The sequence below is a fragment of the Bombus flavifrons genome, chromosome 5 (assembly GCF_040668555.2).
Source record: "Bombus flavifrons isolate JBK064 chromosome 5, iyBomFlav1_principal, whole genome shotgun sequence".
Lineage (NCBI taxonomy): Eukaryota > Metazoa > Arthropoda > Insecta > Hymenoptera > Apidae > Bombus > Bombus flavifrons.
In genome coordinates, this window is record NC_138446.1 from 9,666,671 (window position 1) to 9,694,193 (window position 27,523).

The 27,523-nt window shown below is 27.7% G+C and overlaps 4 protein-coding genes across 12 annotated transcripts; 2 read left to right on the forward strand and 2 right to left on the reverse strand.

Annotated features, from left to right (window-relative positions):
- The first annotated feature begins 356 nt into the window (after positions 1 to 356).
- On the forward strand, positions 357 to 3,667 carry LOC138179907 (zinc finger CCHC domain-containing protein 8 homolog). The gene is made up of 7 exons (XM_069113171.1): positions 357 to 805; positions 1,184 to 1,424; positions 1,549 to 1,862; positions 2,021 to 2,234; positions 2,312 to 2,495; positions 2,599 to 2,834; positions 2,968 to 3,667. Exons 1-7 carry the CDS (start codon positions 543 to 545, stop codon positions 3,394 to 3,396), a joined length of 1,881 nt encoding a protein of 626 aa, XP_068969272.1. The 5' UTR covers positions 357 to 542; the 3' UTR covers positions 3,397 to 3,667.
- Positions 3,668 to 7,005: 3,338 nt separating this feature from the next.
- On the reverse strand, positions 7,006 to 11,187 carry LOC138179926 (small integral membrane protein 14). Of its 2 annotated transcripts, none has more exons than XM_069113209.1 (5): positions 11,029 to 11,187; positions 9,186 to 9,265; positions 8,448 to 8,502; positions 8,211 to 8,359; positions 7,006 to 8,121 (listed from the first exon to the last, which is right to left on the reverse strand). In XM_069113209.1, the coding sequence occupies exons 2-5, from the start codon at positions 9,255 to 9,257 to the stop codon at positions 8,077 to 8,079; spliced, it is 321 nt and encodes a 106-aa protein (XP_068969310.1). In that variant the 5' UTR covers positions 9,258 to 9,265; positions 11,029 to 11,187; the 3' UTR covers positions 7,006 to 8,076. The 2 variants fall into 2 exon arrangements, with proteins under 2 accessions (XP_068969310.1, XP_068969309.1); XM_069113208.1 differs by having other exon boundaries at positions 9,186 to 9,270; positions 11,029 to 11,183.
- A 404-nt stretch (positions 11,188 to 11,591) lies between these two features.
- Taf7 (TATA-box binding protein associated factor 7) lies at positions 11,592 to 13,791 on the reverse strand. The gene is made up of 7 exons (XM_069113181.1): positions 13,315 to 13,791; positions 13,088 to 13,216; positions 12,921 to 13,001; positions 12,469 to 12,835; positions 12,037 to 12,390; positions 11,787 to 11,956; positions 11,592 to 11,708 (listed from the first exon to the last, which is right to left on the reverse strand). The coding sequence occupies exons 1-7, from the start codon at positions 13,399 to 13,401 to the stop codon at positions 11,691 to 11,693; spliced, it is 1,206 nt and encodes a 401-aa protein (XP_068969282.1). The 5' UTR covers positions 13,402 to 13,791; the 3' UTR covers positions 11,592 to 11,690.
- A 1,053-nt stretch (positions 13,792 to 14,844) lies between these two features.
- Positions 14,845 to 27,297, forward strand: Orp8 (Oxysterol-binding protein-related protein 8). Of its 8 annotated transcripts, XM_069112626.1 has the most exons (20): positions 14,845 to 15,050; positions 16,340 to 16,411; positions 16,607 to 16,638; positions 17,129 to 17,274; positions 17,772 to 17,813; positions 18,887 to 19,015; positions 20,106 to 20,161; positions 20,234 to 20,464; positions 20,539 to 20,683; positions 20,742 to 20,963; positions 21,649 to 21,803; positions 21,877 to 22,055; positions 22,135 to 22,312; positions 22,413 to 22,509; positions 22,595 to 22,791; positions 22,872 to 22,997; positions 23,070 to 23,318; positions 23,400 to 23,567; positions 23,828 to 24,003; positions 24,087 to 27,297. In XM_069112626.1, exons 4-20 carry the CDS (start codon positions 17,136 to 17,138, stop codon positions 24,316 to 24,318), a joined length of 2,721 nt encoding a protein of 906 aa, XP_068968727.1. In that variant the 5' UTR covers positions 14,845 to 15,050; positions 16,340 to 16,411; positions 16,607 to 16,638; positions 17,129 to 17,135; the 3' UTR covers positions 24,319 to 27,297. The 8 variants fall into 8 exon arrangements, with proteins under 8 accessions (XP_068968727.1, XP_068968728.1, XP_068968723.1 ...); XM_069112627.1 differs by lacking the exon at positions 16,607 to 16,638; XM_069112624.1 differs by lacking the exon at positions 14,845 to 15,050 and having other exon boundaries at positions 16,108 to 16,411.
- The last annotated feature ends 226 nt before the right edge of the window (positions 27,298 to 27,523 follow it).

Consider the following 27,523-nt stretch of genomic DNA (forward strand, 5'->3'; position numbering starts at 1 on the left):
CGAATAAAATTGAAATATGCAATAAAATATTCGATTTGCAAATGTAAGTATAATATATCAATGTCATGTATTATTAATAATTTTTTATACTTTATGATAAAAAAATTTCAAATAATATATAGTGATTAACCACTTTGAAATGTGCGAACAAAATATTCTTTTCTACTAAGTGATGATGAAAGATATTAATATAAGACCGCTAAAATTCATTGGAAAACTTATACCTTTTATGATTTTATGTCATGCTTAAAATTATTGTATGACAAATAATTATCAATAAAAAGATTGCTCGTTTAAAAAAATTTGTCATACCGAATAATGAAATTCGTGAAAATCTACTCCATGCTTATCTGCACACGAATGAGAGCGCCCCTACAGTTAAGTTTTATTGCGTTTAGAAAACTTGATAAGATTGAAGCGTCGTGTTTTCGTTGAGGTGGAAGATCGAAGGAGGGAAACTTGCTTCACACAACAAAAGATCATACGTTCATAATATAAAATAGTTTTATCTATGTTTTCGTATCAGAATCGATAGTATTTCCATGAATTCAACGATTATCATCAACGACACCGACGAAGAGGTGATTGATTTAGACTCAAGCCAAGATATCAATATTACTGACAATGACCAAAGTGAATGTTCAATTGAGAAAAATTCATTACCGAACAACGATGCGGATAAGATGAACGTAACCAATAATTACATGGATAATAATAAAAATGCATCTACAATGGAAACTTGCGATAGTGAGAGTTCATCGACACCACTTTTGAAGGTTATGTTTCGAGATGAAAACATTGCATGGTAAAAAATTGTTATTTGCTATTGATATATAATATATGTACATATGTACATATATATATATATATATATATATTATTCTTTATAAATTTTCGGGTAGAACGGGTAAATTTAATACTTGTTTATATAACCTAAAACGACATAAGCTGAATAATGGCTGAATAAACATACATATATCAGTGTCGTTCTTTATTTCAATTTGTTATTATATATAAAATAATCATTTTAATTATATATGATAAAATAAGTTATTTTGGTCCTAAGTGAGTTGCATCACTTAGTAAATACATTAAAATGATAGTATGTAACTAGTTTTTAATGTAATTAATTGTTTTTTATCAAGGTAACTTTTAATTCCATTTCCTTTATTGAATTTTTTAGGCAATATAGTAAAAGAATAAAAGTGTTTCTAGAGGAGTTAGTATCTTCCAAGATTAAATGTCAAGAAAATGATAATGGTTTAACGTTAGAAGTTTGGGATAATGATACTGACTCTATAAGTCAGTCTATCGATATTACGACAGGGAGTGATGATAGTCAGGATATAATATGTGATACATTATTTACTGTAGATAAACAGCCAAGACCTGGAGATGAATTTGATGTTCCATCTTATAGTAGGGTCTGTTTTTTTATTGTATTGTTCAATATTTACATATAAGAAAAAACTATTTAATACTGATTGCTCCGAATAGCTAAATTGTTAATTACTCTTATTGTTTTAATGTTATTATTTATTATTTTAGAAATATATATTATGTGATAATGTGTTTGATGATACAAAATTCAAATCAAGTAAATATCCAGGGGGTAACTCACAAAGGTTTATGTGTTTTAATTGTTCGGGAAATCATAATTTACGAGATTGTACAGAACCACGAAATTATACTGCTATAGAAGCAAATCGAAAAAATTTCAATATGAAAGGAAATTCAAAAGGTGTTAGATATCATTTGGGAAATAATCATAGATTTGATCATATAATCCCTGGTCAATTAAGTAACAATTTACGTAATGCACTAGGTCTCAGAAGTAATGAATTACCTAGACATATATATAGGTAACTAATTAAATTTCATGTTATAATTTTTAAAAAATCATAGGTAATAGAATAAAATTAAGAAAAGCATTTAATTTGTTAAATGTAAACAGATTACAAATATGGATTGTATGATGTTTATTAATCTTAATTTTTGTATATAAAAATAATTTTCTTAGAATGAGGAAGCTTGGCTATCCTCCAGGATGGTTAGAGGAAGCACGTTTGCAACACTCTGGTTTGTCCCTATTCAATTCTGATGGCATTGCAGAAGAAGATCCTAATGATGAACTAGGACATATCGTTGAAGAAAGAGACAGAGATCAATATGATATAAAGAAAATATATGACTTTCCTGGTTTTAATGTACCAGCTCCACCTGGTACTTGGGATGTAAGCAACAGTAAATTTTATAAAAGTAATAGATTTTTACAAAATCAAACATACTAAACATTTATTATGAACAATAGGAGGATGGGAAATATTCTGTATCAACAATGTTGACTTTTCATAGCAAACAAAGAATGTTGTCAAACTTAAAAGGAAGAATGGCAGATGATGGATATAAGAGAAAAAAACTCAAAGTTTTTAGTAATACATCAAAAGACAGTCCAGTTCCAGAACCTACTGAAATGGAAATTGAGGATGTAGAAGGTACAGAAACTGTATATTCACACACAACAATTCTTTCAAAATTCACGTATTCTACTAATTAAATGTATATGTTATAAAAACATTTTTATTTTGTATTAAGTAGATAGTCCAGTAGAATGCGTACCTACTAATGGGCTGTTTATACCGCCGCTGCCACGGGACTCCCCTGTAAAACCGCCAGAACCACTATTACCACAAGAATCTTCTGCAAAACCATCAGAACCACTATTACCACAAGAATCTTCTGCAAAACCATCAGAACCACTATTATTACAATCAACATCAATATCTGAGGATTCAGATTATCATTCTCAAGAATTACAATTTTCTGAAGCATTAGTACGTATAAAAGATATTACATACATTTAGCATTTCGTCCAGTATTAATTATAGAAGGATAAGGAGAAGGATAAAGTATTTTCGTAGCGTGTATTAAAAGATGAGATAAACATTTTTGTACAAAACATTTCAGGAAGACACTACATCGCCTTCTTTACGAGCGAATTCTCCGTCGTTATCCGAATTGGAGAACATGAAAAAGCAACTGCTTGTAGAACTCCAGAAATCAAACTCAGATATTTCATCAAAAAGCAATTCTTTGAATTCAGTATCAAAATCTGATATGCCACCACCTAATAATGAAATTACTCCAGAATCAAATCGTATCCGTCAAAATGGAATTAATACAAGTCATGGAAGTGTGAAGTCTATTGACTTTGGTACACCTGTATTACAGAGTACGTCTCCGTATAACAAATTGCCACCATCTGAAAAATTTTCAAAGAATATTTGCAATTTAATTAATTTTGAGAACTTACCTGATTCGACAGGTAAGTATGAACAAATGACTGGGGTTTTGCAGAAAGTAAGACATACATTAGCAAAGCTTCATCAAGAATAGTTGTATCTCATTACAATTCATGATTGAAAAAATTATCATATTTTATAAATGAGCAATAATTCCATTTTCTGGGAAGGTACAGAGATATAAATTTCATTTGATATATTATATTTCTAATTAAAAAAATGTCATATATTTTTATCTGTAGTTAGTCCAAAATATATGGCATTTTTTTAACATAAATCTTATGTTAGGAAACGTACAAACAACAGATTTATTCTCTATTGTTATACTTATCTTTCGGAACAAAAAATACACCTAATATATTTTATGCAATCTTCGATTTCCCCTTTTAATCCTCAATAATTAATGAACAAATTCAAAGTTTCATTGGCCTTTATCGTTATAGAAGGCACATTAAAATTTTTCACATAATGAATTTATGTAAGGGGACGGGCCTTGGAGTAAAATCCAATGGTCCTTTTAATTGGTCTTTCTACTTATGTCTGGAAAACGAAAAAGCTTATAATTTTAAACAAAATTTCATAATGTCTTACTTATAAAAAGTACAAATACATACTATTTTTCTATTAATTAGTGGCATTTTCTCACGTGATACATCGTGACTGAACATAAACCATTTCATATTCATCAAAAAACATTTCAAACTTTATTTTCTTGTGAATTATACTTATCACCATACATTGCACATTTCTTCTGCATGTCCAGTTCGTTTTAAAATTGGTAAATATTTTTATCCATTTATGAAAATATACAAATTCAATATATGCATTTAAAACATTTGTTCTATTATCGTGACTGTCTATGTATAATTATTTTCTTTAACATGTTCGCTACCACGCGGCATGTGAAACATCTATCGTCCTTTAGCTTCACTAGTCTTACACACTATGCCACACATTTTCATTTATGCACATACACAATATACTAAACTAAATAGACAGAGCAAACATTATATGATATGACACAGACGTGATACTAGTTTCTAGCTATAAAATTCAGAATTTATACATTTTACTTATTTATGTAATTTGAAAATAAAAAATCATATCTGTCACAGTGGTCTCTCAGAATAGTATATACATCATACATACATACATATGCACACAAACACATATATTATGATGGTAACAAACGTGTTAATAAATAATTGAATAATTAATTTTCTTTACTTATCAATATCTGTTGCGTGTTTTATACACACACACACAGATTCTATAAACATAGAATTGAAATTGAAATTATTATTAATTAAAGAATTTATTTTTGCTATTTTTATATGGAAATTTTCATTCATGTTTTCTAATTAGAAGGTTAATAATAGCAAAAAATTTATCAATTCTAAAAGATACTGTGTACATATGTAAATAAGGAAAGGAATGTCTTGTGTTTTGTAATAATTATAACAAAATACTAACAGAAGTACGTCAATGCTATATTTAATGTGTATGTCATTTATTTCCCTCTCTAAAATATTCGATTATTTCTAACATATTTGCATAGTACAAAATGTAAATGACGTGAGAACAGAATTTGATTTAAAAACAAAAATTGAAAAATATTACTAAAACTATAATTTTTAAAGCTAATCTCTTATATTCTCGATGTACACGGTGTCTGAAAATAATTTGTCACGAGCATCGTAGGGTTATTCTATTGTGAAACTCTAGCTCGGTGAAGATTTACGAAAAAGTTAGCGGCAATATTGACTTTGATCTTGAATTTCAAGGTCGAATTTTTTTACTGCATCATATTTTACTCGTTATAAGTATTAAACCTTTGCACTCGAGAGACGATTCTCAGTCGCTATGGCGTTCCGTGTAGCAAATCGAAAGGAGAGTGAGAGGTGACAGTCCCTGTTTATGTTAGATTTCGACTTCTCCAATTGATGAGAACACAGTATTGGTTCGTAAATAGATTCCTTAGCTCTTTATATTGTTTATTATGAAGTGTGAAGTGTTACACTTTAAAAGATGGAGATGAAATACTTATGCTCAAATCCTTCCAAAACTATGGTTCTGGCAACGTCTCCGACGTTAGTTCAGATTCGACGATCGTGCCAGAAGTATTATAGTTTTGTAAATTTAGAAGCTCTAAAAAAATGGATTTGGAAATTTCTTTAATTAATTCATATATTGTATAAAAAAGCAAAAGAACGAAAGGCCACTGAACCACCTGCGATTTATAAAAACTTTAGTAGACCAGTTGAGAGGAGATATTCGACAATCGTGAGATCGAGCTTCAACGTCGGCTGCTAATTGTGATGAAATTCGGTTAAATGGAGAGCTCCATGTAATTTTAAGAAAGGATTGTAAGGTGTGTTCTTACCGAAACAAAGCAGGAAAAAGACACGAAACAACTTATTATTGCGATACTTTTCCCGACAAGCCAAGGATGCATTTTGGCACATGTTTTGTAAATTACCGTAAAAAAAATACAGGACAAGTATTAAAAAATGATATGTTCAAAGATGTAAATATATATAGATTATTAAAATATAATGTTTTTTTAAGTTAATTTTCGTATAAAATCATTTTATATTACCTACAAGACATTCGTCACATACGCGCAAAATCACCTCGAGTTGCTGCTATGCCTGACCGAAAAGGCCGTCGAGTGCAAAGACTCAAAGAAACTATGGATAGCAAATCATCTTCTCAGTCCTCTTGGAAAAAAATGTTAAAGTTTCATAAATTTTCGAATTCACATTGTTTGTAATGTACTTATATTTTGAAGTCAGATGCATTAATCTATTACATTAGAATTACAGATTAATCTATGACAAAAAGAAGCAAGAGTCGAAAGTATGAACCAGAGACGATTTACGAATATTTGCAACGCAACAGTGACCTTTGCTGCGATCATGTTTTGCTTAGAATCGATGCCACGATATAGTAAGGCAATATGATTCCCCCTCCAAGCAATGTCTTTTTCTTACCGGCCTGCGTTATGTCAGACGCTTTACAAAATCGACAGCTATATATCAGATATATATCTGGTATAACAGATAATTACAAATAAAGTGAATTCTAAAGTTAATTAACATCTTTTTTCAAGAGAACGGTCGAATGTGACCCATGGTTCCTTTGAGACTTTCGATCCTCGCGATAGAGTATAGAATAGAAGTATAGAATATGATGCGATTAAAAAATGACCCTGAATTTCAAGGTCCAGGTCAATTTTACAGCTACTTTTTTGTAGATCTTCACTGATCCAGTGGTGTAAAATGCTATGATGTACGTAATAAATACTTTCTTAAACAAATAGCACGTGTTGTAGCATTTAATATACGTACATTAAATATCCATAAATATGTAATTAGAAAATAGTGTATTGATTCCATAAGATTACTTACCATTACACATATTTTATCTTTTTTGTGAAATACACGTATATTTATAATAATTTTTTGTGATAATTGATTCTCGCACATAGAGAAATATTATATAATTACAATACACATTTTCTTCAAACGATATAAATTACTAATTTTAAGCAAATGGAAATATATATTGTTATTCAGTTGGAAAATAATAATACTGTATTTTTCAAGAAACAAACCTTTAAAACCTTACCAATATTCCACATTGTTATGTCACCTTAATCTGTTCTTTTATTACAAAATAAAGTAAACAATGAAAACAAATATAAAATACAATGCATGTTTATTGTTACAAATAAGACGGAGGAATGTACAACAATTAAAAAAGAAATATTTCATTTTTCATATTCACTATGCGAACATGGATTACATTAAATTTTATTTTTAAATCATTTTGTGTATAGTAAAACCATTAGGATTCAGATAGGGCTCCAACATAATAGATCATACAGAATAGCACAAATAATGTAATTCAACAGAAATTATTGGGGATACTGTTTCCAATGTTTAATTTTTGTACTGAGCAACATGAAACTGTAATACTATTATATTTAGTTTTTCAATCCTATTATAAAAGAAAAAAGATTGCCTCAATTCATTGTATTGTTTTTAATATGTATTGTACGCCTATATCCTCAGAATCCCTCAAAACTAACATAAAAAGCATAAATAAACGGCGATATATTTTAGTTCATCGTTACATTATTTTTTAATTCATCAACAAATTTTAGTCTACAAAATTCAATTACATCTCCTATAAAACTTTATCGAATTTAATATAAATACTAGAATACAATACCTTTATCGAATTACAGGTACTCAGGCTATTTACAATAATGAATATCAAAATACATTTTTAACAGTTTTCCCCTATGATATACAATATGTGCAATCACAGTAACAACATGATGAAAAAGTTCTTATTATTCCAGTTTAAAAATCGCAATTTCAATGTTAAAACTGTCATGTGTTCGTAAAAGACTATTTCCAACAACCTGTGGCACGACATCGGTGATGCGGTTACGCATTATATTTAACGAAAATAATCTCGTTAAATTATATTTTTTTCTTTTGCACAGGTCCCCTGACATGTGATAGATTTTAATAAGTAAAACTGCAGAAATTAAAATGGGTATGTATATACTCGTTAAAGTGTATAAATATGATTCTCAAACCTGTGAAAGGAAGTTATAGTTCTTATTTGGTTAGATTAAATATATACTAGTTATATTTTATAAATCGAATGAATGAATTAATTATTCTCTGTCCAGTTCTTCTGTTACCATAAGTTTGGCAGATTCTACTATGAAAATCCAGTGTTTGTCATATTGCATTTCTTATTGTGCTGTCGGTGGAGGTACGGGAGGGTCGCCGTTTGAATCCTAAAAAAGAAGTTGTATGAATATTACGATAAAAATCTAAAGTAAGATAAAAACAGAGTTAACTATACTGCAAGTAATGTGCCGCTTACGCGTTCGTTATCTCGAGCTTTAGCTGTGTTGTTGGTTAATTGACGAAAAGAGTTTGGTCTAAGAACATACATAAGAACAGCGAATCCAATAATTAACAAAGTGGTCATGAAAAAGTTTGAGGACGACGAAGTATCGCGTGGTCCTGGCACTGGAAAATAAATGACGAAGATTATGAATTATGTCGATTCACAAAATTTACATTAACTTCACTAGTAAAATATAGAAAAATTACTTACATCGCGACATGCTAAAGCATTCATTATCCGTGCAATAATTTTGATTTTGTCGCAACTGAAATGAAAAAATATTGACGAAGGTCTATAAACATTACTAGGGAAATATTTTTTAGTTATTTTGATAATATGCATTTTATATACTATTTTTACCAGGTTTTTATCTACTTGTTCATATTTATTTATGTTAAGTAACGTTTGCGAAATAATCAGTAAAACAAACTCGTAAAACCACTTACCGCGATAAATTCTTACAAATCGGACAAAAATAATATACTCGCTATTATGTACATGAAACATACCTTACCTTAACCAACTTTGCATTCATTTATATGCTATATTGCGAATTTACTGATTGTTGTAAATAAGTCGGATAAAAATGTTATAAAACATACACATCGTAATAATAAAAGCAAACGATAATGATATAATTTTTCTTGTATATAGCTTAAGAAACTTATAGACATATGTAATACTTTTTTTTACTGTACGATCTTGGAATTTTTATGTCTTAGTCTTTCCATCATTTTGTTTTGACAATCAAACACATTTTTGATATGTTAAGAAAAATTTTTATGTAAAACTATATTGATAATAATCGTTTATGTTTTCTTAAAATTTAAGAAATTTTTTAACAATAGAAAAATACGCTTGGATCGGCGATGACCCAAAAGACGTAAGAATTAAAAATAATTAAATTAAAAGTAATAACGAAAATTACTGTCAATTATTGCCACTTACGATCAAAAGCAGACGTTGCATAGCAAATTCGCTCCACATGTATTCGCACAGATCAAATCCCTCGTCAGCCATCGCAGTATCTATGCTTCAAATCAAAGCAAGAGTTAATTATCATGTATTAAGCTCCAAGTCTAGAATTACACGTTATTATAGTCCATATTAATAATTAGACTATATAATCATATTATGCAGTTATAATAACTATTCTAAAGCATCGTGTGTACAATATACTTTATCATTCGAATAATGAGTTCGCAATACACATATTACATATTCGCAATATACGTATGTAACTGACCATTGTCATTCTCACCATTCCTTGCAAGTTCCAGCCTTATAAGCAGTGTTTTATTTGATTTACAGTAGATTGAGATCTAATCTGGTCTACTACTACTAACTATATATATGTCTGCAGTAAATACTATATATATATTTTGTAACTTATATATATATTTTCCTATTGGTTTCAAAATTTACCAACATAATTATGATTGTCGTATTTTATTAAACGGCCAATAAATTCTCAAAATGTTTTATACACATACAGTATAGGTACTATAAAAATTTTCTATGGTAAATATTCAAACACTTTCATGAGCCATTCTATATCAATTCTATGTAACATTATTATTTAGTTTTTGTGTTTTGCATTGTGTTTATATCATAATATATGTATATATATCTGAATAACCGTTGTAAATGAACTCATTTAGATGGCGATTATCAGAAACGAAAGGAAATACTCTGAATCGCGCGCGTGAAATCGTATCTTATACTATGTCGCTTATAAGGTGGAATTATTCAATGTACTTTCGTCCCACGATAATGCTACAGTTTACAAGTGAAATAAGTAAAGGAAGAAAATGTAAAAATATTACAATCATTGTTGTATGAAAATTATCACTAAGTTATTGTAATATTAGATTAATATTAGATTATTACATATAATAGCGCCGTTTTCTTCGTTTTTATAATAAATATAAAAATAAAACAAATTTATGTTTGTACTCAGTACATTTCTGCGAGATTTATTTTGAGGCATTTTATATGCATTTATCCATATATTTATATCTTCGAATTTTGATGTCCCAATCTTATTCTCTCATTATCGACAAACGGAAAAACGATTAATATATTAAGAAAAATTTCAAGAGAAGAAAAAGTTGGTTTATTTTATTAATAACTAGACTACGGATTTGTATATACTTATGGTAAATTTAAAGATGTTAAAATGTACAAAATGCACATAATATGCAAAAATATAGAAAATGTTCAAAGTAAAATATTTGTTACAAGATTTAATGGGTAATATTATGGTGGTTATGGTTAAAATTTCTAATTCAAATTTCTTGCATATGTTGACAAAACATTGTATGGAACTAGGCGCATTTCAGCGTGTGATTTTATTTATACAAATGACACATGGAATGTGCCTCTGTTGTTTCTGTGTATATGTTTATCAAACCTCTTTCTGTCATTCTTTTTTTCAGAATTTTAGATTGTCGAATAGATTTTACACAAATACTAGAATTAGGTACATCTTGAAAAATATAATATTAAAAATGATAGATTAAATGAATATGTAGAAGAATATTTATGTTCGATGTATAGAATAATTTTTACAGAGAATAGTACAAATTAAAGAAAGAGTACAAATGGAATATGATGAAAAAAATTTAACGTACAATGATCAAACAATTATCGAACAAAATAATGACTGTTTAACAACTGACAGTTCAACAGCTTGCTCGTAGTCCATTAATATTAGCGTCAAATGAAGACAAAAAAAGTACATCAAACAAATAACGATCGTGAAGGAAAAAATGATAAAACCCTTACATACCTTAGTCGCTTTAGCAAAATGAGTATAATGCGAATAACCTTCGCGATAAAGTAGTATTTAGCACTGTATAAAAAATAAGGACGTGCATATATTTACATCCAATACGTGTCAGCCATTACACTCGTCTTGTTGTATCTCTAATGTCTCAGTCGAATACTGACGAATACCCAAGCTGAACTTTCATTGGTGCATTTTATAGTTGTGTGTCGTACAGTGTGAGTTGGAATTTAACAATTGGTTGTCTGTATCGAATAATTGCATGTTGCATAACAAATAACTTTCGAGAATTTTAAATAAATTATGTTTTCTAAATATTATATTTTAAACATTATGTTATAATTTCATCTTACACACGATACGCATATTTGGTTATTTATAGAAAACAATGAAAACAATTTGTATTTTATTTAACACTCTATATTTTGTATCCATTTTATATACATGTTAAAGACGTGTAAAATAAAAAAAAGTATAATTGTATACAAATAATTACATATTGTGTATATACATATATTAGATTTTTATTAATTAAAAGAAAATGGAAAGTAACAAAATACAATAGATAGATTTGGCCTCTTATTGCAAGGAACTTCACAAATGTAAATAGATATTTTGATTGTAATATTTAATTTATTCTAATTATATGTATATCAACATTATCCTTACTCTAAGTCTTGAATCTGAAACATAATAATTATATAATATATAATATAGAAATAATACATTAAAAATACTAATTGAATAATAGTATTGCGCACCTCTTGAACCTTTTGCATTTCTTGCGTTAATAAATTATCCAATATTTCTTGAAGTCTTTGCCTCAATTTAACGTTTTCAATGTTGGCTATTGCAAGCTCTTGTTGTTGCCTTCTTTGACGCAATTCAGCTAATTCCGCGTGTAAAGTCGCCAGACGCGTTTGCAATGAATCTACAACATTTAAAAACGAATTGTTTGTTCATATACACATTTGTAATACAAATTTAATACATACGTAAATATAACAATACCTTTTAATGCCGAAACACAAGGTAATTCTGAAAAATTATCTGAAATGATATATTCTGAATGGAATTGTTCAACTTTAGGTACTTTTGATATAGATGTATCCTCTGTTTTTTCTACATCTGCTTCCATATTATTGTCACTTTGGAACATTTCTTTGCTGAATACTGTGCAAAGTCTATTATTTGCTTCAATATTGTTAGGCCTCTCTGAATATGCAGCTTGCATAGAATTAGAGTCTGATACTCTACTGTCTGCAGAAAGTCGACTATTCTCATCCAATTCCATTACATTTATATTTGCTTCCTCATCATCTTCCTCACTATCACTTACAGGTTCGCCAAATATGTCATGTTCCGCTATACAATATAAACAATAATATTTTATTTATCTTATATCATAATTTTTGTATTTCTGCTTATATCCTACCAACTTACCAACATCAAAACTTTGAGATGTATTGCCATTGATATTTTCTCTCTTAGTTTTCACTGTACCAGATGACGAGACTTTGCTTGGTTTTGATTGATCTTCATCTTCACATATCACCTCCCACTTAACATTAACTGCATCATTATCCACTCTTAACAAACGTTTAACTTCTTTCTCAATTTCTGGAGCTTCCACATATTTCTTCTTCAAGGTTTTTCTAAATCTTCTACGTCTTACATTTTTAGTAGGTGGAGTTATACCATGTGGCCACAGAAATTTTTTATCTACTTTATTAGGATCTTTTTTCTTTTGCCTAACTGGAGACTCCTCATCCGTGGTAGTATGATCATCTTCTTCTTTGCAAATTAACATCTATGAACATTAAAATATAATGAATTATGATAGAAATAAAAATTATATACATGAACAATATAAAACAGATTACAAATAACTTTACCTGACATATATCAGCAGTTTTATAGAAACTCTTGTTATCAATAGTTTTTAAAGATTCTACAATCGTTGGTAAATCAACAACCTAGAGTTAGAATATTCCTTTCCTTTATTACCTTTTCGTATTATTATATTTATATATAAATAAAAGAAAACCTATTGCGATTTTACCTTTCCATGAAGAAGCCAATGATCGAATCTAGCCTCACCATAACGCATATCATTTTCCAGTTTTATACTTAATCTATCTTTTAAAGATAATCCATTCCGTAGTGTTTCTCGTAAAACTCGCGCCGGTTCCTTAAAAAAATTAAATCATTTGTTATAGTTATACAAAATTTCATATTATTCGCTTTACTATTTTAAATGACTGAGATTAAATATTAAAATGAACTCACTGGTGGTAAACGCAAAATAAATTGACTTTCCAATTCTACTTGAGACTCACTACTTTTTTTGTAATCTGTATTTGGATGACGACTCATATTCCTTCAAAATTAAAGTATTGTAACCTATAATAAGTTTTTCTAGAATATTTTATAAATAAATCGAAACTATATTCTGTCTAATTCACAAATGACTGTGATCTGTATTCCAACTGTTCCGTTTCACTATCATATAAACAGGTCCCGACGTCGATACTCAAATACCAAAGCCTGCCGAAGCCAAGGGAAAACTGGAAATTGAATAGTGAAAAAGTCAACATGAAAGAAAAGAAGGTTTCCGTTTTGCGCATGCCTGACATGCTATGTATGTTCATACAGAGATGAAGACACTACTCATTTGTATCTGTCTCGCAGAACGAGAACTTCGTTGTCTTCCATTTTGATCTTTCACAACTCAATTTTCGGACGATTTCCCCTAACAAGTGTCGATACTTGTTTATATGATCATGGTGTGTCAGTCAATCGAGTCAGAAAAAGTAAACATAACTAGTCACGTTACACTACACTATAGTCTGTCTAGCGCATGACAAGACAGTAAACGTAAACAAAAAAACGTGATTGCAACTGCAGCAATCACGAAGAGATTATGGATGGACTATAAGTATTGGCTTTTAATTGCTAACGAATTATGATATAAAGGGATAACTATATTACTACAGAAAATGTTTAGATTGAGCTGTTTGATACATTTGTTTAAGTGTAATAGATATATTTGCTTAATTTATATCATTCGTGATTTATATTAATATTGTATCTTCCTGTGGTTTTCTCATATAAGAGGTTATGTTCGCAAAACTAGTTTCTTATTTTATACCTCAGAATTGTGAATCCCCGACCCTATTTTTGCTAGTAATTTTATTTAACTCTGCTTATTCGGTTCTTTAGATAGAGATAGAGATAGAGATACATACTAAAACTAGAATTGCTCGAATGTTCAAAATTTGTATTTTTTCATAGAAATTTTATCAATTTGTATTAATGCACTTTTAGGTATTTGAATGATTTTTTAATAAAAGATATGGGTAGAAGCTTATTTCTCTTGCATTGTATATTTTTTCATGTACCTTTCATTTTGATTCCTTTGGTACAAGTTTTATATCTTAGTCATTGGTACTTTTAATGTTAAACAAAATGTAAAAAACTAGTTTTTTTTATTACGTCTAACTTCCAACAACATTATTTTTATTATAAATAAATAAAATAAATAATATAATGATAATATGTATTAATAATATATTTAAAGTGACATATAAAAATAATGCTAATAAATATAATGAAATATAATAAATATAAATAATATAATGATTACATATAAAGAATTGAATATAAATAAAATAAGGTACACAAGAAATATATCTCTGATCGAAATAATTCATTCAATTTATTAAATTATCTTCTATAGATACGGATAAAAGGTTCTTATTTATTATGACTCAGTTATATGACGTAATGATAGCCACTGTCCGGTTTGTTTAATGTAAAAGAATATATAGGTAGCGTTTCTTTTAGATTGCGCTTAGTGTTGTTCTGAAGACGAATTAGATTTAAATCTGTTCTTTAAATATTTCAGTTATAATTCACACTTTACATAATTATATCATATTTTATACAAAATCAGTTTCTATTTTACGCATTTTTACTTGTGCAACGTAATATGTGAAGATACGCATGGGCATCAATAAATTCCGGTAAATAATTCGCAAAAAAATTCTTCATATAAGTTTCTGACAAACAATTGACACAATCAATCTATTCACAACATCGAGCAAGATGTTTCTTTCACTATGCTTTTTCGGACGATATCGATGATACGTGTATGTATATATTTATTGCAAACTATTCACAATTTTTGTCCATAAAAGCATTATTTTTAAAATATTATTGATTTATATCATACACGACAAGAAAATATTTATTGTATGATTTTCGTGTGATTATTTAGTCCTATTATATATTTCATTCATTGAATAATGATTTTATTGATTGTATAATGAATTCAATTGGAGATCGTATTAACGTACTTAATTGTTTCGTTACTTTACGAATACAGTGGTTCATGAAAGTACTTGAACACTTACTATAGAAAAATTTAAAGTTTATATTATATATGTTATATAAAATATTTTGAAACATTAGCACTGTAATGAAATGCGACTATCCTGATTATATTAATCAGATCTGGAACTAATCTGAAAATGTATATGGAAGCTATACGAGATATTTATTGCAGGCATATGTATATTTAGTAAAAGACTAAAATTATAGCATGAATAGCTACCTTAAACATACATATGTACATATGATACATATAATGAATGTTAAAAGTGGTTGTGCTGAATATTTGGGTTTATTAATATAATGAAACTTGATTGGATATTAATACATAATATAATGGATTATTTAAATATTTTTGTGATCTTTGTGAAATATATACTTATACTAAATATACCTATTATAATTTCTATACCTATACAGATGCTGCAGAAAATATTTGTACATCACTGTATTTATTATAGCTTTACATACTAATTAATTAGGTACCACGATATAAAATTTCATATCATTCAATAGTATTTTTATGTGACCATGAAAATTTAATACTATGAAAATGAAATATAGGACCTGGTAAAAAGATGCTTTATCGGAAAATAATAAAGGCAAATACTTTTTGTATGTACATTTTCAGATTTGTCTCAAATTTTATAAATATAATCATGATAGTCATTTACACTCTGTATAGTGCAAATGAAATTTTAAAATGTTTTATATAACACACGTAATATATTCGTAAAAGTTTTTATAAATGTTCCAATGCTGAGTAACTATAGATCGTGTGTGTCGTTCCTGGGAGCAATTTTCGTTCGTTAAAATGTTTACGCTTTATCGAATCTGCATCAATAATAAGGAATATAATAGCGACATTTTATGCGTCGTACATCTTCATTCTGAATAACTTAGTAGGCCCATATGTTTATAGTTAAGCTATAACAGTAAGTGATCAATGGAACATCGGACTTTGCGCTCGCGCCGTCGTACTTCACTCGTCGGTGTATGTATATTCCCTTTTCCTTGCTTCGAATGTTTCTACCTAAATCACTAAAAAAATCAGTTAATTTTCAAATCGTAATTGAAATTTTAATTCTGTATATAATGGCGAATATGTAATATTCATGTCGTCGTCCTTTACACTTTGATACACTTCCTATAAGTGTAATTAATCATTATCTGTTATAACATATATAAGTATTGACTGGACAAACAATTGTTCGAAATCAGGTAAGTTGTGATTACTTTATTTAATACCTTTTTCAGATATTCATTTTGTAAATAATTTATTTTAATAGTAATATTATTTCTATAACATTAGATGTATGATGATATAATGAATGGGATATCTAACGCATTTCAGGCATATTACTCAGAATTTTTGCTTTGTTATTCTTGTTGGAGTAATTGCTATTCGTTATAGTGCTTATTTTGCAAAGAAATGCATCACGTAAAGTTGCATAGTTATTTAATTATCATTACATAGCATTTTATAATGACATACATTATCTACTGTGACCATTATTACGTTCTATACCATTCTTTTAATCTTGAAAATTACTTGATAATGGTTGGTGTATCTTTAATCATTTTTCATTTTGCAGTATTCACTTTTATTTTTTGTTTTTGTTATTGTTATTGTTGTTATATATGAATATTTTTATATTACACTCCACTGTAAAATTATATAGTAAGATCATTTATGTTTTTAATATAATAGATCCATCATGATTTCCCAACCAATTGTGGTACCTGGAGGTGAACATCGAACATCACAATCAGAAACCCACTCTATGTCTGTTGGAAGTACATCTGATTGCTTTAAGACCATGACACCGCCGAATGTAAGCAGATCACTTAGTAACCGTAAGTATCATATAAATATTATAACATTTATATTGTTAAAAGATATTTTAAAAGTCATTTTTATACTCTTAAGAGCAAATGTACCATGAAAGGGAAAGTTATGGATGGATAATAGATGAATATAAATATCAATTTACTTGTATATATAATTATATATTATGTATGTGGGAATTACATATTTATAGCAAAGAAATGCGAACTATAGAACAACTTTCTTTTATTATAATTTAGGTAATGATTAGTTTTTAGTGATTTAAATGAATAGTTTTGCCTTGATACATATACATATACTATTTTTACTATATTATATTATACTTTTTTTTATTACTAACATATATTTGTAATTTGTTATATTTTTTCAAGAAGTAAGTTTTGAAATTATGTATGTATATCTATATTAGTGGCTATATTGTCTATATAATTTTAGTGGCTAAGGATATTACTTTAATAATTTATTGAGTATTATTTGAAATGAATATAGCAATTATCATTTAAAGGTGTTAGTGACAGTGGATATGGTACATTACCAAGTAAGCTAGGTAGGCTTATTAATATATATATTGTGTGCATATAGTAGCAAGCCTCAGTATTAGAATCATAAAGATAAATTAGTAGATGTGTGTATACACATATGTATAATATTCTATTTTCAGATTACACATATTATTAGCATTCTCTCATTTCCAATAACTTATTGCATCATCATTTTATGTTATCAAATAAACTATAAATAAAATTTACAATACACAAATTAACTTCACTTATTGTTTAAATATGACCTCCTTTAACATTATCACATTAAACAAAAGGATAACTTGTATTATTAGAACTATTAAAACGCCATGCTATTGAATGTATAAGATTAACATAATACATTCATGCTGTTAGCACATTTTTCACTTTTTAGTATGTCATAGTATATTATATAACATGAACATTTATTCATAAGTTTATATAAGGAATATTATATGTAAGCTAGAAAATAATGTTTTTCATGTCTTCAATATTTCTGATGCATGAACCAATTTTATGTTACTCAGTGTAGTATATTATGTGCATATGTTAGTATTATAAATTTATTATTATTTCTGTCTTATAGTTTTCAATAGTATGTAAACAATATTTTTATTTAGAGACATATTTCTCAATTTTTAGAACATATATAACGTAATGTACATTGTGACAACAATATGTAACTTGTTGTGCATGTAACCTTTTCTGGTGCATTTATGGACCTTTGCATGATGTAATAGATGTATACATTTTATTTAGTACTAAAGTTTCTTTGCTTTTGCAATTTAATAAATTTAATTAAAATTTGGAGCTACATTTTATATAATTATGTTTACTGTAAATTCTGTCTTTAAAATTTAATGTTATTAGCAGTTCATAACTAGCGTTGCTGAAATGGATTTATACTTTAGAATGTGATATGATGTAATTTAATCTTAGTATCTTTATTGTTAAGTAGCTTATAGCTCAAAAATTTTTAGAGTTTGTGATTTTGAAAGATAGATATTTATATAAGATTGAAAAATACATATTTACATGAAACAGTTGTAAAAATATTGATAAATAGTAATTGTAATTGTGAACAAAACTAAATATATAGAACCAGTGGATCAACAACTTCGACGAAGCAGTGTTCAAGTTCAATCTGCAACATTACCTAAACTTCCATCAACAGAGTCCCTATCAACAAGTGTAAATTTTGCAACTGCTGCACCTCCACTATCTCCAGGTATAAACACAAAGCTATGTTAATATCATAATGGATAATTATTCGAAATTTGTCAGGTGCTTTTTTGACTTTTGTGTAAATTATTACTATTTCTTGTACAAGTAGTTGATTAGCTGTAAAGAACTGCATATTTTTTATTTCCTGTTTGGCTTATATTTTCCTTTCATACTATGCATATTATTATTCAGATTTTTAAGCTCTGAAATGTAATTTTTGTATATTGTATAATCTTCTTTGGCTGACAAATTATTAAATATGTATATTAAATAGATTACTATTATGAATATAAGTTTCAAATAAATAATATTTCTGTATAATAATTACATATAAAACTTATAGTTTATAAGTATTACATAAGTTTAACTTATGGCTAAGATAAATACAATCAAATTTTGTTAAATGTGATCTTTAACACAGATGAAAAAAATGCAATTAAAAGGTCTAATATGAAGATGCTAACTGCATAATGCGTTATGTTAATGAAGCTATTATATGAAATAATTTTATTTGTATAACATACTGTACTCTGTAATAAATAAGGAACTATAAACTATTCTTTTTTCAATTCTATAAATTTTTCACAATGAGTTTTTATTTCTGTATTATTGGAATTCTATTTGCCAAGCTTGTTATGTGAATGTTTTAAGTTTTATTGTTTTTAAGGCTTCCGGTTTTAATTAATTGTAAATAAAAAGAAGTTATATTAAAATTACTAGAGTGATAATCATAATATTTTATATAGTTCATTAAATCATTTATCAACTTTGAGTAAATATTATCGTTTGCATATTTTCCTCATTTTAAAAAGCACATCTAATATGAAAATTAAAAAAATATTCATAGAAGTTATTAAAGATTTTAGTTCATAATTGTATTTAATAATTTATTTATATATTACATACATTGTTTTAAATCATATAACTGTTTAATATAATAACTGTTTAATATTTTTGTTTGTAACTATTTTTGGACATTAATATTTATTGCTAAGTTAATATTTAATGAATGTAACTGTATTTTTATGTTGTTATAATATCAGTGTTTAATTAATATTTAAAAAAATAATTTGTAAATAATTTAATTGTTATAGGTTTAACAACTACAATGGGAGAAACAAATCAAAAAACAGATAACGCATCTGATAAGGTATAAAATATTTAATGCACTGTTTTAAGACATTGAAAAAGTATTTATATTTTATTTTTGTATAATTTTCAGTCTTTAGATTCTTGTAAGTTAACAAGAAAAGAATCATATAAGGCTCAAAGAAAGAATTACCGGATGGAGAAGAAAAGAGTTGCCAATGAACTCTTAAGTTCGTTTAAAGATCCAACTGTTATTGTTATGAGCGATTGGCTTAAAGTTCGTGGTACATTAAAGAGTTGGACAAAATTGTGGTGCATCCTGAAGCCTGGTTTACTTTTGCTATACAAAAGTCCAAAAACAAAAGTGCTCATTTATATTACTTTTAAATAGAATATTTATTTGCTTCATACATAATTATACTCATATACCTATTACAGAGTAATCACTGGGTGGGAACGGTTTTACTTAATACATGTCAAGTAATAGAACGTCCAAGCAAGAAAGATGGATTTTGTTTTAAATTGTTTCATCCCTTGGAACAGTCAATATGGGCTCCAAGAGGCCCAGAAAAAGAAGCTATTGGTAAATAATGAATTTTGTACAGATGAAAAAATATATTTCTACTTAATCATTTTTATAGGTGCGGTTGTACAACCTTTGCCAACATCTTATTTAATATTTAGAGCACCTTCACAGGCAGCTGGTAAATGTTGGTTGGATGCACTTGAATTATCTTTACGTTGTTCATCTTTAATAGTACGCTCAACAAGTGCATTACCACGTGCTTTACCACATGATACTACAACAACTCATGAAACTCAATGGAGTGAAGCAGATTACGAAAAACACTTTGATGAACATGGTAGGTATAACAGAACAATATTTTTTATCAACGTATCAAGATGTATGTTATATTACATAAAATGTTAACTTTTATTCTATTATTCCTTCTCTTTTAAGAAATTTACTTGATATAAGAAGTAACATTTCTCTTTTATACATTAATACATTATAATTGACTTTAGTACAAGGACAGCACTCAGAAAAATACTTAATTAAGCTTCATTCATGGAAGTTATTGGTACTAATTATGTTGTTATTGTCATTCCTTTCCTGACTTTTGTCACCTTAAACACTTGCTTTAATATCCACAGTATGCTTGTCTAATTATGCTCCTCAATCACCTACAACACCTCAAAGACGTTTGTTATCATGTCCTCAGCCTTTAACACCTTCTATGTCAAATAATCCTAAAAGTGTTTGTCCTTCACCAACTCCAATGTTTCAGCAGTTATATCATGCAGTAGCATATTGGGAGAAACAATTTTGCGATAAATCTCCACCTGTCGCTGCAGATACAGATATTATTTTGTCTTCGAATACTGTAGACATGTTAGGTGATGGAGATACTTATCCCCATTTTGAATCTTCTATCTCCAAGCCTATTACGTCTTGCACTCGACGCATGACTGTTCCTTCTGTACATGTCCTGGAGTATGATACTCCAACAGTAGTAACGCTAGATCCTATGCACTCCTCACATATAGACCTGGACGACATTAGCCAGCCAGAGAACGGAGTAGCAGCTGATGCAGAAATTAGTGCATCAGACAGTGAATCTGAAGGGTCAGCTAAAGAAGATCAACAAGAAACAATTAACGAAACTCTATATGTTGCGAATGAGCAAGAAGTCCTTGGAGCGGTAAAATAAATTATATTGTATTGCGCTTTATCCATAATCGAAACTAGAGTTTTTATATTTGTGTTTGATACAGGCTGGAGAAGTAGTTACAGAATTACAGGAAGAACAAAAATCTTTAATATGGTTCTTGATGAAACAAGTTCGACCAGGCATGGATTTATCGAAAGTAGTCTTGCCGACTTTTATTTTAGAACCTCGTTCATTCCTAGAAAAACTGGCTGATTCTTATTACCATGCAGATTTATTGTCCCAGTAAGTATAAATTTGTAGATTTTGAGAAACATTTGAATAAAATTATTATATATATATGCTTTGTTTCTTGTTCTTACAGAGCAGTAGTGGAAGATGATGCATTTACACGTATGAAAGGTGTTGTTAAATGGTATTTATCTGGATTTTATAAAAAACCTCAGGGTTTGAAGAAACCATACAACCCGCTTTTGGGTGAAACTTTCCGCTGTTATTGGCAGCATTCTAATGGTTCAAGGACTTTCTATATTGCTGAACAGGTGTACAATTATTAAAATTTTTTAATTTTTTGTAATTATATGTACTTGTTCCATCTTTATTACTACTACATACTTATATGAAACATTTCAATGTTAATAGTTATCTCATCATCCACCTATATCAGGCTTCTATGTTACAAATCGACAAGATGGATTTACTATTAGTGCTACAATTATTGCTAAATCTAAATTTTATGGTAAATATATATATTTTTTTGTTAAAAAAAATGAAACGTTTTGCTAAGACAGGCATTATATGAAAATATACATTCCATTTTTCAGGAAATTCAACATCAGCAGTTTTAGATGGTGTTGCAATACTGACAATGTTGCCCAGAGGAGAAGATTATACAATGACAATACCTTACGCCCATTGTAAAGGTATTCTTATGGGAACATTATCTATGGAATTAGGTGGGAAAGTTCATATAAATTGTGAAAAGACAGGTTATCATACTGAACTAGAATTCAAACTCAAGGTAATATGGAATGTTACATAAACTTAAAATAATAGTCATAAAATTAATTATATGTGTTTGTGTGATTACTCATTCAATAGCCATTTCTTGGAGGTGCAGAACAAATGAATCAAGTTACAGGAGGAATACGTCTAGGAAAAGAAACTCTTGCTATTATATCAGGCTATTGGGATGGTCAAATATTAATTACAGATAAAAGAACTGGGGTATGTTGATTATTTAGGATTCTATACACAGTAATTAATAGTTAAATTAAACTATGTCAACTAATCTTGCAGCAAGAAAGTGTGTTTTTCAATCCTACTCCAGAAATACGTAAAAAGAGATTGAAAAAGTACACTGTACCTCTAGAACATCAAGGTCCATGGGAAAGTGAGAAATTATGGTACGATGTTACTCAGGCAATTAACGGCGATGATCAAGTTGCTGCTACTGATGCAAAAACTCAATTGGAAGAAGCACAAAGAGAGCGTGCTAAAGAACGAAAACTTAAAGGACAGGAATGGATTCCTAAGCATTTTGTTCAAGTATTAAATAACAATAAAAGAAACTGCTTTTGTAAGCTCCTATTTATATTCTGAACAATATAATTTTTTTAATATTATCAGGATATTATAACGGGTAACTGGGTTTATCGACATGCGGATGTTCGACCATGGGATCCTAGAAATGATGTTGTACAATATGAACAAGATTACATAGTGCGTACGAAAACTAGACACAAAACACCAATTATGCGTACTGGAAGTATCGTATCAACTGAACCACAGACACAGGTATAGGAATTAAATAATGTAAATAATACTTTTATTTTGTAAATAAACAAATGTTTGATGAAAACAAAATAATTTATTAGTTTTATTGATGATTACTAATTATAATACAATTGTAATAATCATTCAAATCAAGATTTTGATTATTTATATCAATTATGCTCTGAAAAAGCAAAAAATAATCGTGAACTATGAATACATTTTCTTTTTTCATTTTTTCAAAACGAAATAACTAATTTAAAAGTTTATCACTCATGTTTCAGGTTCCACTTCTTCAAGCTGAGTCACGTTCTTCGCTTTCTGTATTAAAATCTTCCAAAAGACAGTTGTCTAATAATTTACCATTAACAGAGACCGCTCATGATTCTGGGAGTTCCTCTGCAGAGGTACACTCAGATTCTAGTCAGTCAGTAGGTAAAAGAAAACGTTCTACGGCTAGGTAAGTTTTTCTATTATTTCTCGATTATAGAATAACGACTAATAATACTTTCCTTAATTTTAAACATGGAAATATTTTTTCAGGATAATGGATGTTATAAAGGACATAGAAAGACAAATGTTAGAACATGGTGATAGACTTAATCATATAAAACACATATTAGAACAACTTGCTATAATACAAAGAGAACAAGTTTATCAACACCATAGTATAAATATGTTGAAAATCTTCATTGATACCATTCTTGTTATTATAATAGTTTTCTCTGTACAATACTTTGTAAAAATATGGACCGATGAACCTAGCGGAGGTTGAAGAGTATGATAACAGAATCGTAGTATAAATTGTATATATTATTTATCTTCTCTCAATTCGGATTATCAGCTTTTGCGTCAGGAACAAGCTTTGAAAAGAAAAATCTTAAAATTTGAAGTACCTAATTTACACGTGTTTTTATCGGAGATAATAAAACACGCCGTTTTTAATAGAATACCGCTAAAAGGATAGAATAAAATAATTTAGAACTATTAAAGATATACTTATTCAGGTAATCGCAGTGCAATGTTATTTTATTTATAGCTTTTGGATAGTTTAATTTTTGATTTGTAAGATGATACGTTATGGCTATATAAATGTAAGCTACATTCTCTAGTGATTAATATAACACTTATAGTCTTTGTTAAACGCTCCTCACGCCAGCAATGAACTATACAAGGTAAAAGGAATTTTTTTGAGCTTATCAATAGTAATATTTTGAGCTTATATATAATATTTTATGTGCTAATGCACAAAAAAATAATTATATATTTATTCAGAAATTCTAATGATGTTGTAGTATTTACTGCAGGCGCTCAATAGTAAAATGTATTGACGATAATAATAAGATAATTGTAAAGATATAACAACATATATTATTATAAATTTTATTATCTTGGAATTATGGCGACTATAAAATAGGAAAAGCTAATTGCAGTTTAAAGTAATATATAGAATTAATTTTATAGTGCATCAGTATTATTATTTTGATTAATACAATGAAATTCCTAGTAAAATAAGTACCAAATATTAAAATTGTGCACATGATATGAAACAAGAGTTACATCCAAATTTTTGCTACATAACTTAAACCATGAATTTATTTTGTATCATTTGCATCTTCCTGTTAATAAACATATTATGATGCATTTAATATTAGAGCAATACTATGCTTTTATATTTAGAATGAGTTTTATTGATGATTGTTTTATACTTATATAATTTAAAGCATGTTTCTAAATATGTTTACAAATAATTGAAAAGTTCTTGTAATTTTATTAGACATACTTAAATGTTTACTTCAAAAATAAAGATGAACTTGAAATAAAGATGAAAGAATATATTTAGTAAAATAAAAACAATTTAGACCACAGTGATGCCATTGTTGAAATATCAATTTGTGATGGATAATTTTTTAATTTAACAATATATCATATAAAATTAAAAATATTGACAATATACATACACTCCTCGCCAAAAAGATAGTCCAGGTGTGCTATCTTTAATTTCTCAATGACGCGTGTAAAGTTTTTCGTCTGTAACGCATAATATCGAAACATTATGAGCTCAGAATATGCGGTTCGTTGAAAATAATTAAAAATATTATAAGATTTATTCTGAGCTCATAATGTTTTGATATTATACGTTACAGACGAAAAACTTTACACGCGTCATTGAGAAATTAAAAATAGCACGCCTGGGTTATCTTTTTGGCGAGAAGTGCATATAATAAATACATTAATAATTCTGTATCAGTTCAAAGCTTCGAATTGACTTTTTAGCTAAGTATAACAAAATAAAACTTTTAAATGGTAGTCAATGTCCTTGTTTATGAAAAAATTACATAAAAATAAAATTTAATTGATGTTTTAATACCTTTACTTTGATTAATATGTAGTGTACATACTTCAATAAAACAAAGGACAGATAAACCTTTGTATAAATAATAATTCATTTATTATTAGTATAAATTAATTTCGTTTATAAAAATAAATTATAAATAATATAATTTATAAAATTTCAATACCATCCTTTATTAATTTTTTATGTATATAGAAATTATTTTTCTTTAATAAATATGTATAAATATTTTTTAGCTGTTACTACATATTTAATGCAATTTAAATGAATATTATTTTTTTAAAATAGGGAAGTAAAATATTCCTTAATTATTAACATTTTTATTTACATAAAAATTATGAGAAAAATTATATTCAAATTAATGTCCTGTTGCATGAGTTTTCAGCCACTTAAAGCACTACAATAAAAAGGAATCATTAATCAAAGTTTATATCTTGAGTGAGTAAGATATAATAATAAAAAATAGCTTTTGTTGGAAAAATACAAGAAAAAATACAAAATACAAATACTATTTATTAGTATTTGTAAACTGTAAACTTGGTACTATATAAACAAAGGTGTCATGTTTTATGCTTGTTTAATTTGTTTTAACATGCTTTACAATATAATAAGTAAAAATTGTTAAAATTCGTTAAATACGTTAAAATTCAAAAGTAATCTTGAGTTCAATATAAAAAAATTTGTTTTCATTATGATACAAAATGTCAGAAATGTCTATTATTGTTAAATGTTGTTCACTTAACACGGATAAATTTTGGTTATTAACTCTTTTATTCAAACAGCTGAAAAATCATAAATTATGAGAACACGCTGTATATTCCATATTTCTTAGAGCACTGCAATTAGCTGTAAAATTTATTTTTGTTGTGAAAATTCACATACCTATTAGATGTTGAATCTGATTTAAATTTATTTAGTCGGTATTTATAAAAGACAGAATGACCGATATTCAAGTATGGCTTTAAAATCTACACCATACTTTGCACAAAAGTTCGTAATTGTTTCCTATTTTTATTGTTTAATTTTCTATATAATATAATTCTTTATAATAATTGAGTGATTTTTGATATCTCAAAGCAAAAATGTTAAAAGTAAACCAAGAAGTATAAGTATTGTTAAATACATAAGCACCTTCTAATAATTTTGTATGATATTTATCACGTCGTGAAATGCTTTCCGTAGTAGAGTACCTGATATTTTTATATTGTAACTTATTTAAGTTCAAAAGATTATAAATATTAATTCGTTGTGATAGTTCGATGTGTAGTGTTAAGATTATCAAAACACGAAAGAAGATATCGTGGAGTAATTAATAATATTCTTATATTATAAATTCAGACATATAAACTTTATATGTATAAAGAATTATATGTATATATATATATATATATATATATATATATAAATAATTAAAAATATATACTACTTCAGGTTTCTTAATGTATGCATATATATGTATCTTTTTAAAGATTTGCATCATTTTGATTTATTGTTTGTATTAAGAATAAATCGATATTGTAAGTAATATATAATATAATAATAAATAAAGAACATACTAAAAAACAAAATACAAAAATAACATTTACAAAACAATCTGTTTAATATTTGTAAGAAAACACCAAGG